Source organism: Amphiura filiformis, chromosome 6 (assembly GCF_039555335.1).
Source record: "Amphiura filiformis chromosome 6, Afil_fr2py, whole genome shotgun sequence".
Lineage (NCBI taxonomy): Eukaryota > Metazoa > Echinodermata > Ophiuroidea > Amphilepidida > Amphiuridae > Amphiura > Amphiura filiformis.
In genome coordinates, this window is record NC_092633.1 from 6991277 (window position 1) to 7006470 (window position 15194).

At 35.7% G+C, this 15194-nt stretch overlaps 1 protein-coding gene across 1 annotated transcript in view; it reads right to left on the reverse strand.

Moving 5' to 3' along the window:
- Positions 1 to 9010: 9010 nt before the first annotated feature.
- The window catches only part of LOC140154900 (fibronectin type-III domain-containing protein 3A-like), an 83525-nt gene continuing 77341 nt past the window's right edge, over positions 9011 to 15194 (reverse strand). Inside the window, 5 exon segments of the mRNA XM_072177559.1 lie at positions 9011 to 10664; positions 11281 to 11408; positions 13179 to 13345; positions 13563 to 13769; positions 14524 to 14855. Coding sequence (XP_072033660.1) covers positions 10353 to 10664; positions 11281 to 11408; positions 13179 to 13345; positions 13563 to 13769; positions 14524 to 14855 — 1146 coding nt within the window. The 3' untranslated portion in view covers positions 9011 to 10352.

Sequence of the window (15194 nt, forward strand, 5' to 3'; positions counted from 1 at the left end):
ATACTACAAAATAATTGTTTGATATAACCTCTTAACTGATGTGCCATGGCTCTACATATACTAATCCAAAGAGAAATCAGCACATTTTCTCTTCTTTTTTTTTAGATGAAATATATTAATACAAGAAAAATATGCAGTGCTTGTCTATAACACTGTCCATTTTAATGTTGTTATTTTTTTTACATAAATCTATGGCTCTGTTTGGTAAATAAATTAAGATATATTATTTTTTATCACTTTACATGTTACATGGTTTAGTAACCCACCACCCTGTACATTTCAAGAATTTTATTCATACCAATGGGGATCAGGGTCTTAGTTAGAAATTCAGGTTTGCCTATCTTTTGAATAAACACATCATCCAAAATTTGACCTTCAAACTTCAGGCTTTAATCAAGATTCAGTAGCGTACTACTACTACATGCACAATTCATTGGAGCCTCTTTTTGAGAAAAGTAGGAAAAAATGTCTGCATTTGGGAATATGATCTTCTTCTGAGTACAATCAAATTATTTCAACAACTGAAGTCCTGATCAAAAAAAATCCCAACTGCTTACCTCAAAGCATGTCAAGAACATTTTTGTAGACATTTTTTCCTACTTTTCTCAAAAAGAGGTGACTTTTCCAAATTTAGGAGTATTTTTAGCCTCTATAAAAGTCATCAACTTTGCCGATCCCAGGAAAGAAGTGCCTGTCCAAAAAGATGGGCAAACCACCAGCTATGACACTGATTGGGACATATTATTTATTGAATACAGTAACTGTTGTATTTCAATTACATTATTTGTTTGATACTTGATGTTGGAGTACAAGACAGGACCATATCTGACAAAATAATTTGGCATTATAGTCTACCCATAACTCCGCTAAAAAACTGCTTTGTCAAAATACCTAATAATATGCTACAACATTATTTAAGAACCAGTGTCTTACAAGACATGTACCTGTAAGAAACTATGCAGCAATTCTTTTCAAGTAGTGCCAGGCAGTACACAATATGGGCTAGTGTTAGGAGATACACAATATGTGATACACTTAAATTGCACCAAGCGGAAACTTCTGATGCCAAATATTTAGAGAAATCTATCCTGTATTGATATCCTTTTATCTTGCAATGTAAAGTTTACATGTCACAGGTGACACACAATATGTGACCGTCCACCACGAAGTGGTAGTAAAGTTGGCTCTAGGTCATTTTCTGTTTATTGCAGATTTTGAAAGAATGCACTTTCAGCTTTACAATGACACCTCAACCAGCTTCATGGGACATCTGGAAGTGAAGTTATGGTTCATCAAAGGTCAAATTCCTAATATATTTTACATAGAAATCCATATTCCTTTTTTTGATTGTATCTCAAATGGGCACATCTAATAGACGTTCGAGCAAGAATTTATCACAAAAAATGATTCAAAGTTTGTGCAAGAAAACTGGTCCTGGTTCCTATGTTATGTTATGATTCATATAAAACTTCATTTCTTGACATAAGAGGGCAAAGGAACAATCATCCAACACTGCATGTTCAGTGCTTTGAATTTCTTTCACTTGTATCCATGTTCAGTGCTTTGAAATTCTTTCACCTGTCAGCCGTCTACACCATTAAGCTAACAAAAGTTGTTTCGCATAGGCTACACACAGTTTGTTTTATGGGATCATTTTACTGCATTTCATTTTCAGATTTTCATTTCAAATTCAGTAAAATTATATTTTCAAGTAGAGAATAAATGACAATTTTTGTATTAATTTCCAAGTATGACCTACCCTGAACTGCTTTGACAATAATATGATGTGTTTTGAGGCATTATTGTAACCACATATCCCCAATTCAAAAACAATTACAAATATAAAAATGAACAGACCAAAAAACAAACTTCACACATTTTTTGTTTTCCGACCGCCTACAGGAAACTTTTTTTTTCAGCCTTAGATCATAGACAACTAGGGCATTGACATTGTATTTATAATATACCTGTTACCCCGATATGCCAATTAATACCTGAAAGTGAGCTAGTCATCAATTTGGCAATTCTCTTCAAACACAATATAGTTTTAATTTGTAAAACAGGAAACGTTGCTTCATTCCATGAGGTAGACTCATCATATAATGATTGTATTTAATTAATATTCACAAAGAGATGTTTCATTTGATTTATATTAATAACCACCTAAATTGCAATTGCTAAAAAAGTTTGATAGTATTGAGCAGTGAGTGTTCATGTATGTGAAGCAAAGATTCTAATCAAGGGGTACTTAAAATTGAAATAATTATTATATGGAGAGATGAAAATGTACATACTTATACAAAACTTATAGAGTACAATACTTAGCAGAAATTCAACATTAAAATGGTTGGCAGCGTGGGTCTAGGGTGTGGTTTTTATACATCCACCTTTTTACCTTTTCTTGTAAGTACTTATATAGCATAGTCAAAATAGTATCCATAGCCTTGTCTATTTATAGTCTTGTACAAGCTTTAATAAACTTAGAAATACAGCACATAATGCAATGGAGAAATAAACAACATGTAAGAAAACAAGCAATAATAAAACCTCTGGATAAGTGTATTAACAACTAAACTGGATGAAACACATATATACCATTTCTATACAGACACACAGAGAAGTTTGCATAACAGGAATAGTGACTTCTTTCCACACCTTACCACTTTGTCTGTCCACTACTAATACTTGAGATACTCATCTAGTATGAGTTTTTGATTTGGTCTCTTGCTTATACTAGTTATATTTTGTATTTTTGTGTAATGGTTATGATACCATGGTTACATGGCTATATTTGATTGATCCCTAGTCACGATCACACCTTCATTGGTATACCACATCTAATCTGTACATTCACTCCACAACAGAGCCAGAAAATGGGTATGAGATCCTTGTGTCCTAATACAATCCACAAACCATCACGTTTGAATTTTGAATGAAGTCATGTGTCCTTTTATTCATTGTTATTTGGCCACAACCTGTTTTCAACTCACTTCATATGAGGACAACATGTCGTCAATTCATTTAATACAAGGACACCAGTCTTAATTCACATAATAATACTCAAATTAATTCATACGAGGTACCAAACAAGTCACTTATACATTTTGTTTCACCTAAAATCTGGTAGTAATGCAAGTGTTTTACACGGTTACAAGCATGCAAGCAAACATCCCTTGTACGCGTGTATACACAATACGAGATTACGTAAGTGAGCACAAGTCAATACTGCAACCAGCGAAACTTGCCCCCATGTCACTACCAAATGAGGTGAACCATAGTATAAACTTTTCTCCTTGATCCACATACTATGAGAACACATGTCCTCCTTCACTTTTGCATCACATCAATATAAACTAATGTGACAGTAATCAGGTCCATCAAAGTTGACCTTTGACTTTATTGAGTTAAGTGTTTAAGGCATGTGTGCTCAAGTTGGATTGGAGCTGACATTCACCACCCCCCACACATCTGTACAATTCTCACAATGATTATACACACTTGATCAAATACTTCACGGTAACATAATCAAAGGCGACACAAAAACAGAACAACAATCACCTCTCCCAGTTCAAACCAAATTGTGGCATAATTGGAAACCCTTTTAAATATTTACTAGTGCATGTTTGAACTCCCCTCCTGGTAATTCTGGTTTCACATACTTGGCACTGACAACATATAAACACGAGACCAGTTTGTGAGTGAACATACACAGGTTTACACAAACTGTATTATCATGTGCTAGCTAGCAGATTTTTTGAGTTGCAACTCTCATTTAGGCCCATATTCTTCACCCTCACGATCAAACCATAACACCAACCAGTGACAAATGGCACAAACTTACAAGCAAACTATTGGTGGGTATTTCAAAAAACAAATTTAAATCTTGTTAAGGGAGTGCAACTATGCAGTATCAACTAACAGTTGATATTTAGAAGACGTTCACAATACCTACATGCATATTTAAAACAACATAATATATGCATGCAGGTACTGAAGCTAGCTTGTTATAACTTATAATGGGGAATCACAAAATTCTACAGTCAGGTGTTGGAAAGAACAAAGTACATATTTATCCTCCTACAAGTTATTGAAAAGAACACAAATTTCTTTATTTTGAAATAGACTGTGTACTTACATTTTACATCCATGTCAATTTTTTGCTGACACAATATTTATTCCCCAGCATATTATTGCCACTGCCGAACTTGAGAAAGCAGATGAGAAAAAAATGACCTTGCGTTTTTTGAATTGCCACATAATTGGAATTTTATTGGCATTAAACACTTGTTATGACAGACCAGCATGTCCTCTTGGGGAGTATGCAAATGTACTAAATGGCTATGTATCATCTATTTTTTAATACATATTTATGTGCTTATGAGGATGTCTGCATTGACAGTCACAGATTTGTGACAGCCGTTTCAGAAGAAACAGCAAATCCTCATAATCACATAAGCTGGTAAGAATTGACTCATCTGATTATTTTAACAGGATGAGTATTTCTTCACATACAACCTTAGTATATTTTGAATTCATTCATTTCCCCATAATAAGTTACCTATCAAGCCAGAACAAAACTTTCCAAACTGCTTTCAATTTCACATTCTGCACCATAGCAATGGTATGAAAATAAAGCTGCTATCCCAAAGCCCACATACAGATTACAGCACCAGTCAGTCAGGCAGTCCCCCTCCCAATTCATTACAATTATTCTCCCTCCAGTATTCTCCTTAAGTATCACCACAAGCCACCTAATACTCATAGTACTAAACTAGTTAAGGCACTGTGTTACATTTCTGGTTTTTGTCTCGCCTTTTGCCCTTTAATACTTGGCTAGCATGTGACCATCATCAATTTAGTATCAACACTACACTTAAAGTTATATATTTATATATATAGATATTTATATAATATAATATAGCACCATTCTTGAAACATTTGAATGTAATACAGCCTATCCATCCAGCTCTGGTTGGTAAGCTGTCAATAACCTGCTCAATGTACAATAGCATATTAGTATCATCCTCCCACAACATCACTTTACAATTCCTGCAGAGAGTGATTTCTCACTATTTCAGATGCTATTCACAATTTTTGGCACCTGTCACTCCATAAATCGTACATATAATAGGGTCTTGTGTCATAATTTGATTCAAATTACGGTCAACTTTCAACATGACAGAACAATTTTTTGTCTTTGACCTATTGATATATTAGCTCTGATCTCATATGTACATGATTCTTTTAGTGACTTCTTTGAGATACAGAGACACCAAAAATACCTGTTTTGATAATCTCATGGCAAAAACTCAAGCAGGAACTTAAAATTGATTTTCAACCACTCAATTATATTTGTTTACATCAATCTGCACTTTTGTAATATTTGAGCTGATTTTCTTCTTTGAACCTTGATTGTCAATTTGTCATCAACCCATACTTTTCCTGTTCGCCCGTTTGTGCAATTATGTACACTTTTTATGAAGTGAATAATGTCACAATTTCTGAACAGCATCTGTGATCAAACACTTCTTGACCACCCTATAAATCAACTGATCAATAAATAATCCATGTTCAGCCTGAATAATATTATATCACTCATACTTAAATTCTAGACAGTTTATTTTTACCATCAACCACTGACGTTCGATAGTTTTCACCATTCCAACAGCACTTATACAGTGTGATATGTTACAATCCATCATTATACATAGTGTGTGTATCGTGCAGTGAAGAGACTGCTTCCTGGCAGAATTATGTAATGGAAAAGCTTGTGCCGTGTTGTCAAATGAGTATAAACTATATTCTTGAAAGTTATAGAATTTATGTATGAGGGATATAAAACCACATTGTCTAAAATTTGTGTAATGGTAGAAAGTTAATCACTTGGTGAAAGATGGATTGTTCCCTTTTACTTGGCGTATTGGCTCATGAATTGGAACAATCCACCATTCACCTTGTGATTATGTTCCATGTACTTAACACTTACATGATAAAAATGGCATGATCTATGGAGTAAAATAACTTGAAAAGCAGAAAATGTTGGAAACGGACAATATTTCACACTTTTTTTATTAACAAATTAGTTTGTCAGTTAGTTTTCAGTATTCGCCCTTTGCGCGGATACGTCATCTTGCTACCAAAATGAGGTTCTCCCTGCAAACGCATGCACAGCAAGCGCATTTTTGTTTCTTGTGTTTTTCTAGCAACGTGCCAGAAGGTTTTTGTAAAGTGTGAAAGGACGTGTTTGACAGGTGTACACACACGTAACACACACTTTGCGGGTAGAACCTTGTTTTGAGATGACCATGCGATCGGTGAATAGGGCGATCTATAAATTCATTTTATTATTATTATTATTCATTTCATTTGATTTAATACTACATCATTCCCTGAATATCTCTACTTGTAAATACTTATGATGACTTAATCAATTCTATCAGTTTGACTTTCTTCCATGTCATGTAATTCCACAGATTCCGTAAACAAGTGCCACTTTACATTTGCTGATGGGATTTTTGTCAACTTTGTCAAACCACCTGCATTGATTCATCAGATACACACTAAGCATCTACATGAATTATGCATTATATTGATCCATAAAATCACTAGGAGCCAAAATCATCTACATTGGCAAAGTTCAATAACCTCCATTCTCAACAAGCAGTTGACCTTGAGTTGCACTGGAATGAGTTTTTGTACCCAACACACTCAAAGGTCATTCTATGCATGTATATGCATATTGGGGTTAAAGAAATTTGTACCAACAGATGAGCATGCTCGAGATCCTACTGCATGCACACTTTCTTGAGACCGATTGGGAAGGGTCGATATTGCAAAAGTACTGTGAACTATTCCTGTATGATATCACAATGCTAACACCCATCCTTGAATGTCTAGCATTATGACACCTACCATTGGTTCACATAGATCAGTTCAGTAATATAAGGATAGCCCTTCACAATACACATCATTCTGTTACAGTTGCACACAGCGCTTATTTATAAATTAGTTTGGCAAACAAAATTTAGTTTCATTTAGTTTTTTTTAAGAGCTGTATAATTATTACTAATACACTTACAATTCATATCAATATCTTGCAAAGTTGCAACATCTATGCCCAATTTCAAAACAAGACTTGAGAAATTTGTTTGTCTAAAATGGGTTACTACACCCAACTCCATCATCAACTGTCACAATCTTGAAAATGGTTTAAAAAAACACTGTAAAACTAAGCACAAAATTGGTAATGCTATACCCAATTTTATTTGTTAAAAAGCACTCCTGTTACACACTCCATCAGCAATGCACATACTAGTCTGTTACAGTAAATCTTCACACCATTTTTACACACTTTGTGTATTTTTTTACATGGTTCATAAACAATGTTTATTGTACCTCAATGCCTGCCCAATTCACTAAAAGTGAGCAGTAGGAAAGACTACTTGTGTTTCACACAACTTTCCTATTGTCTTGTCTATCGTGGCTAACACTGGATAACTTCTCTGATAGACATCAATAGAAGCACCTGTTTTGTTACCTTAACAGCCTGAATGAAGTCAGAATGCATTGACATTTTTATCAGTAGCTGACATTTAAACAACATCTTGTTTTGGCATTTTGCATCTCATACAATTCTGTGCTTAGTTCACTTCAAAATTAACAAATATTAATGGCATGATGTACAAATTTAGGAAAGTAACAGTGACCCAGCATGGATAACAAGTTCTGCAAGAATTTGTGAAATATTTTGAAATACATTTATCATGTCATTAACAGCAATACAAAGGAAAAAGCTATGCACATGCTAACACTCCTTAAAAAGTTCCTTTCTCAATTTTGCCTTGACAAAATCTAAACAAGTTTTCTCATTAATTTTGCAAAGACAACTATAAGAAAGTCACAAAATGGCTCTTTCCCAACAAATCCCATTGACAAACATTTTTGGTCCCTGTTTCGCTTGCAAAAAAAATGTGTTCTAACCTTGCATCTGATTATCTCATTACTCATAGCAACAACATAATTGAGAAAACTGTCACTAGTTATTGCAAGTGCTTACTACAAAACAAGTTTGTCCTTTCTGTATTGCATATTTTTCCATTTCTTCTTTCATATGCTTGCAGAAGTATACTTAAATAACCACTGCAGGCACCACACACAATATCAGTACATTATTGGACACCATACATCAAAAATGTGCTACAAGTAAATTTTGTAAGAAGAATGATTTGCTGTCCATTGTTTATATTTCAGTAAGTTGAGCAAGTTGATGAATTTTTCAAATTTGCTGTTCCATTCTTCCCTCTTTTTTTTTCTTTTTTCATCTGTGCCGAAGACAAGTTCATTTAATTGCAACAGTTGATGATCTTATTATTATTGCTTCTAGAAATAGGTCATATACCACTTACTTCACAGACAAAAATGTACTGAATCTTGACAAAACCATATCAAACCTTGGTGAAGTGAAGAGGGGTATAACAATCTACCCTCTACTCATCTGGTCAATGGTTTCGATTTTCAATCTTTTCAAAAAAGCAAAACAAAAAAGCTGCATAGATCTACTTTCCTTGTGTTTCCTTCAAGTGTTTAGTTCACCAAAGTATAATCCATTTCAATTAGTGTCTCTTCGTTTTCATGATTCATTCATGCGTTATAAAAAACAAACCAATTTTTGTACTAATCAGCTCTGTTTATTTTATGATCTAGGACGACTTAGAAATAATGTATTCTATGCTACTTCGATTCAAGTATTGATTTTGGTGAATACCTCGCATGTATATAGTCTGAATTGATTGAAGGAAAACATACTCCTTAAGCAGGTGTTGGCATCTTCAATCCTACCTACAGATTCTGACTAACTTTAATCCCTTCTTTACCTGATTTGTTTTGAGTCCAAGATTCAAAATTATCGACAATTTATCGACAGCAACTATTTCTATCAATTGAAGCATTTGAGCCACATGTTATCGTTTTACCTTTGAACAAAGCTCCATTATATATACCATTAGGAAACACAACTAAAATAATTAAAATCGAGTAAAATACTATTAATGGAAAGTAATGATAACGATGAAGTCCCTACCCTGCGTGTCACTACTGTGTGTAACTCTTGCTTTGGCAGTGATATCTGTGTAATCTTACATATAACTTACGCATAATAATTGACAGCAGATTGGTGTTAATTGCAAGCCTCATACAATATGCCTAATAACTATGAAGGAAAAGGAGGGATGCATGAGCAAAACTGGCATCTCATGGAATGTACAAATCTACTCAGATAATTGCCACTGACACTGGGATATTCCATTCAAAAAAACCCTGTTTAGGAACATGTTGCAATTCCAACCGTTGTTAAGACATTCCAAATCCAACCATCCAACAGTGGAAGATTTTGGAATTCTAAACAAAATTTCACAAATAGCGACTAAATCCAGCAGCATGTCATTATTTCTCACATTCTGCTAAATTTTAACACCAATACAAACATTTCTACCTGGATTGACATTATCATTCAACTAGAAATGAGTTAGCAGTGACATGTTCCACAAGGGGGTGTGTATATCAAATAGAATAGCCTGTTATCAAAGCACAAGAATTTAATTCTTAATTACAGTAAGTGTTACTCATCTCATCTGTTTGAAATCCAGTGCTGGTCAATACTAACCAACAACGAATAATAATAGTAATCAAGTTTGGCAAATATATCATCTTGGTCTAAAGGCGCAATGAATGTGTATAGGGTAGCTGTGTGTGCGAGTATATGTGTGTGATCAATGGGCTATTCCAGTTGAAATCCTTACCCCTATGGAGGACATGACCTTCCACACAGGGAGTGTGAATTTCAAATGGGATTCACTGAATGGGCAACTCCATTTGAGATCTACATCCCCTATGTGGGGGATGAAGTCATGTCTTCCATAGGGGCTACATGGATTGCAACTGTAGCAGCCCAATTTTGCAGGGAAAACAATTGATCAAAAATTGTCTGACAGGAAAGGGTGGCGATGCGTAAAAAAATCTGCCACTTTTTAAGACATAATACAGGGTAACCAGGTCTAGAAGACATGCACCACAATTTGTAGGCCTTGAGTTAGTTTCTATAGAACAATTCAAGGGTAGTGTTATACATTATTGGAGTAGCAAAAATAAACTAGTATTTTTTTTAGTCTAGTTAAGCAATGTTTTTCTGTGACTCTTAATATACGTACAAATAGCATTTCATAATGGTGATTTCTTTGAAAGATATGCCGCATGTTCAATTTGGTACCATTGTCGCAAGTTTGCAACAAAGAACCAAGCATAGAACTTTATCTTGGCAGCATATCTCACAATGAATGCACTGTAGATATTTAATGTTAATTGGCGATGAACCACTGTAAAATTACAGCAAATAGAATTGCACTGAGGAAGAACACCGACAAACAGATGGCCGCCAGTTGCTGATCGTTGATTGGCTTGCGTTCAACTTTGACCTCCGATTCGGCCTCCGCCACGGCGGTCTCAGCAGGTTCGTTGCTCCGGGTCTGGAAAAGTTCCCACTGACTGTAGGCACCACATAAGTCTTGACCGCCGTCCTGGGGAAGTCGCACGGCACATACCCGCAATCTGTATTCAGTGTTGGGCGTGAGTTCCTGGAGATGTACTGATGTATTGGGCCCTCTGTAAACCTGTTGAGTTGGATACGGATATTGTTACATTACCTTATGGAAGGGTTAGCCAACCATGATTGGCTTTAAACATGTTACAAATGACAAGTGTTCTATAGGTTCAACAATAACATAGAAAACAGGTATTCTCAATTAGATTTTGTGACCCAGGAATTGCAATTCAAATCAGTGTGAGGCGAAATGGGCCACTATGAAAGCAGAGGGTGTGAAGAGAGTGGAACATTTATGGCATGGGGTCCAGACCAGGCAGGATACATCTCAGGGCGATTGGTGGCGTCCTTGGAACAGATCAAGGATGCAGAGCACCTGCAAGTCACTGGGTGTAAGTCATCTAAATCTAAAACTTTCATGCAGATAATGCAATGAGTAAATCCAAATGAATTAATACAAATGGTGTTTTTTTACAACTTATTATTTTCAGGGCCTAGATTTTGACGAGAATCACAGAATTGATTCTCGTAATGATTCTTGTAAGATTCGGTTGCGATAATCAACTTCTCTCATTGTATCATACAGTAAGTGCAGAGACGATGATGGATTTTGGTTCTCGCAAACCAAGCCGAAATCTAGGCCCTGATTTTATTTTGCATCACACCCTGTTGTCAACTCTACTTACCATTTTACTTTCATTTTCTCTACTTCGTTGGCACTGACATTGATATATAATGGTGTCTCCCTGCAGAGTTCCAATCGAGGTCCATTCAACTAGGCAAGCTTCTTCTGCTATCTGGGATACTTTGGGTGCTGCAATGAAACAACCAGAATATATTACTTCTATGAAGCTACACTATTTATCACAATTCCTGCACACTTTTTTTTGCTCAAATGTACTGTGTAAATACAAAAGTAGGGTCCGGATAGGCTAAATATTGGCACCTCATTTGTAGTATCCTGCCTGGTTCTTTTACACGATAAACGCGACCAGTGCATAGCCAAGTGTGAAGGGACCTTGCTGAGAACTGTAGAATATAACATCTATCCTGTTTGAATGATGAAGGGGAGCAAAGCAAATTGGGCTGAAGCAGGGCAAACTGGCAAACTCTGGTTTGTGCAACCTGTTCTCTACCATCCAAGCTACCCAGCCCTATGATGGATGGCAATCCCAATTACCAATATCTTGGCTTGGGTGCTGGTTCAGCGCCATGAAACTGTGCTGTTGTGTGGCCAAGGATCACATCCATTAAATTATGATACAACCTATTCTCTTTATTAAAAGAGTTCTGGTTCAGCTATGAGCTGGACACTTCAGTATTATTATGAATGCAATATACAGTAAGCCAAAGAATTAAGGTACCAGTTGTGTTCACCCTGTATATCCCAAATAAAGACAAATATGTCAAAATTAAAACAAGCAGTCAATACCTGTACTCTTTAGCTTGGATTTAAGATCTTATTTGTTGAAATTGGTTGAGAATTAAAGAAACAGTGATCTAAAAATGAAGAAACAAAATCAAAAGTTGCACTCTTGTGTTCTAATCAGTGAAAGCATGACCATCCAAGCTACCCAGCCCTATGATGGATGGCAATCCCAATTACCAATATCTTGGCTTGGGTGCTGGTTCAGCGCCATGAAACTGTGCTGTTGTGTGGCCAAGGATCACATCCATTAAATTATGATACAACCTATTCTCTTTATTAAAAGAGTTCTGGTTCAGCTATGAGCTGGACACTTCAGTATTATTATGAATGCAATATACAGTAAGCCAAAGAATTAAGGTACCAGTTGTGTTCACCCCTGTATATCCCAAATAAAGACAAATATGTCAAAATTAAAACAAGCAGTCAATACCTGTACTCTTTAGCTTGGATTTAAGATCTTATTTGTTGAAATTGGTTGAGAATTAAAGAAACAGTGATCTAAAAATGAAGAAACAAAATCAAAAGTTGCACTCTTGTGTTCTAATCAGTGAAAGCATGACGCTAGTTTTAACGTGCTATAATCAATGGAAGCGCAGCGCTAGTTCTCTTGTTCACGAATGCTTTGTGTACAAATCAATAGGGCATGCAATGAAGGAAACTGCAACTTTTACATTGGTATCTTGCTTGGGTTTTGGGATCGCTGTGTCTTTATTTCTTGAACAATTTCAACAAATCAGGTCTTAAATTCTAGCTAAAAGATGACATATCTGTCTTTGTTTAGGATATACAGGAGGTGAACATAACTGGTACCTTAATTTTTTGGCTTACTGTATATAACCACTGCAGACACTTGTATATAGTCCTTGATAGTGTGTAGAGAAATTTTGATTGTGTTGTTCTCATCAGTATTATAGTTGCCTCTCAATTTACTTTAGCATTAGTTTCCATTTTGCAAAGGTTTGTATTATAAATTACTTAACATGGACGAAACTTTCTGTCACAGAAGAAAATAAGCTCAAATATTACAAAAGTGCAGATTGATGTAAACAAATATTACATATAATTTAGTGGTTGAAAAAATAAATTTTAGGTTCCTGCTTGAGTTTTGGCCATGAGATTATCAAAACGGGTATTTTTGGTGTCTCTGTATCTCACCTTTCATACTGGGTGGTGGTGCTTTGGTTGTGGAAAAGATGTACTCTTCTGAATAAGGACCGCTACCAGCATCATTGCTAGCACAGATACGGAATTTGTACGACATCTGCTCTGTTAACCTTGTTACTTTGTGAGATGTGTTAGCACCAGAATACACTACAATAAATCTGCAAAAATAGAAGAACATGCATGGTATCATTCGTATTATCTAAATTTTCATCCCCTGTAGGCATAAAAACAACATATCTAATAGAACTTGATTTTATCTGACAGATAACCATCAAATGAAAGCTAGTCCAGACGATCATATCAGTTGCTTGCAATAATTACAAGACAAATGATACATAATGAATACAATATTGTCAAAACTTTTTGTTTTCTCACCTTCCTTTCTTATCTTCCATTTCTAATGTATAATTCAGAATCTTGGCATCTAAACGTGAACTTTCTGCCCATTTGAGCTTGAGACTTTGGTGACTATAGAGGGCGCATTCCAGCTTTGGTGGTTGCGGCGGAAGAGCTTTAGTGACGGCTTTGAGCACAGCGCTGTACGGACCAACCCCTATGCAATTGGCGGCTTGTATTCGTATCCTGTATTGAAGAGAAACATTTAATTTCAATAACATGTATTAACTCTTTCTCTAGGTTATATTGGAGAAATCTTATTTCAGTATGGTGACTGATTTGTCAATCATATACACATCTGAACTTCACAGAAAAAAATCCCAATGAGTTCATCTCTACTTAAGTAACAAATTCCTTAACCTAAACAACATGTCAATGATTTTGTAACATGTTGGTATTTTATGGGTAGATTTCCATGAAAAAGTTCCAGTGTGTGCCAAAATCCACACAAAATGACTGTGTGTCTCTGTCAAGGTAATGTTACTGATCTTTATCTCTTTATTCCCTTCTAGACATAACCTTGGAATTGTATACATACCAAGATATATAGGTCAACTGGGTTTTGTACATTGCCATTTTATTTTGGAATTGGGAAGTCAAATTTGGCGTTGGGAGTCAAAGATTGGGAGTCAAATAAACAGGTCCAATATCGATCATCAACCTCTTTAGTCTTAGCAGCATAGTACCCAATTTGAACATGACCATACAGCTTCCCTCCAATTCAGAACATATAAACATGGTAACCAATTGTTGGTTAAGGCACAGGTCTTGTAAACCCGAGGTCCTGGGATCGATTCCCAGACGGGATCACTTTGTCTGCTTGTCTCCTTTATTATTTCCGACAGCTAACTTGGTGAAAAATTACGTTCATCAAAATATATAAACGTAATTGAATAAATTAACTTAATTAATACTTAGCAAAGCAGAATATAAGACGTACCTATATTTTGTATCAGGCTGAAGTTGATCTATACAGTACTCGGTAACATTGCCTACAGCCAATGGCTGCGCTTCCCCAATGTCTATATTATAAGCTATAATTTCCTCCCCACAATTACTAGGCTCCAACCACTGGATCAACAGTGAATCCGACGTTGACGACAGTAATCTCAGCGTCGGCACCGACTCTGGGGAGGAAGGTGGCGTTTTACATGTTTCCACTTCGCTAAAAGGTCCTGGACCGGCCGGATTGATGGCTTGGACACGGAGATAGTAGAAGGTGGCTGGTTGGAGGGACTTGAGTTCACAGGTTGGTGATGCCCCTGTGTATACCTGGAAGTGTAAAAAATTGGAAGACATCATTCACTCAACTCCAGATTTGTCTTTACAGTGGCAATCACGACTATTTTAATTTACTACAGGTGTGTTTGACAAATGTTCTAACTACGCAGCCACGCACTGTAAACTGTTTACTTTTTAAGTATTTCTTTTCAAGAGCTTTTTTACTGATCTAGTCATATTTGGTGTAAACATTTACGGATTTAACTTTCAAGTTTTGCAAAAAAAGAAAGAAGAAAAACATCCAGGCTTTCCAGTAATGCCTAAATCAATAACCTACATTGTCTAGAGTTAAGCAGACAACAGTCGGATGTTTTTACTACATATATGATT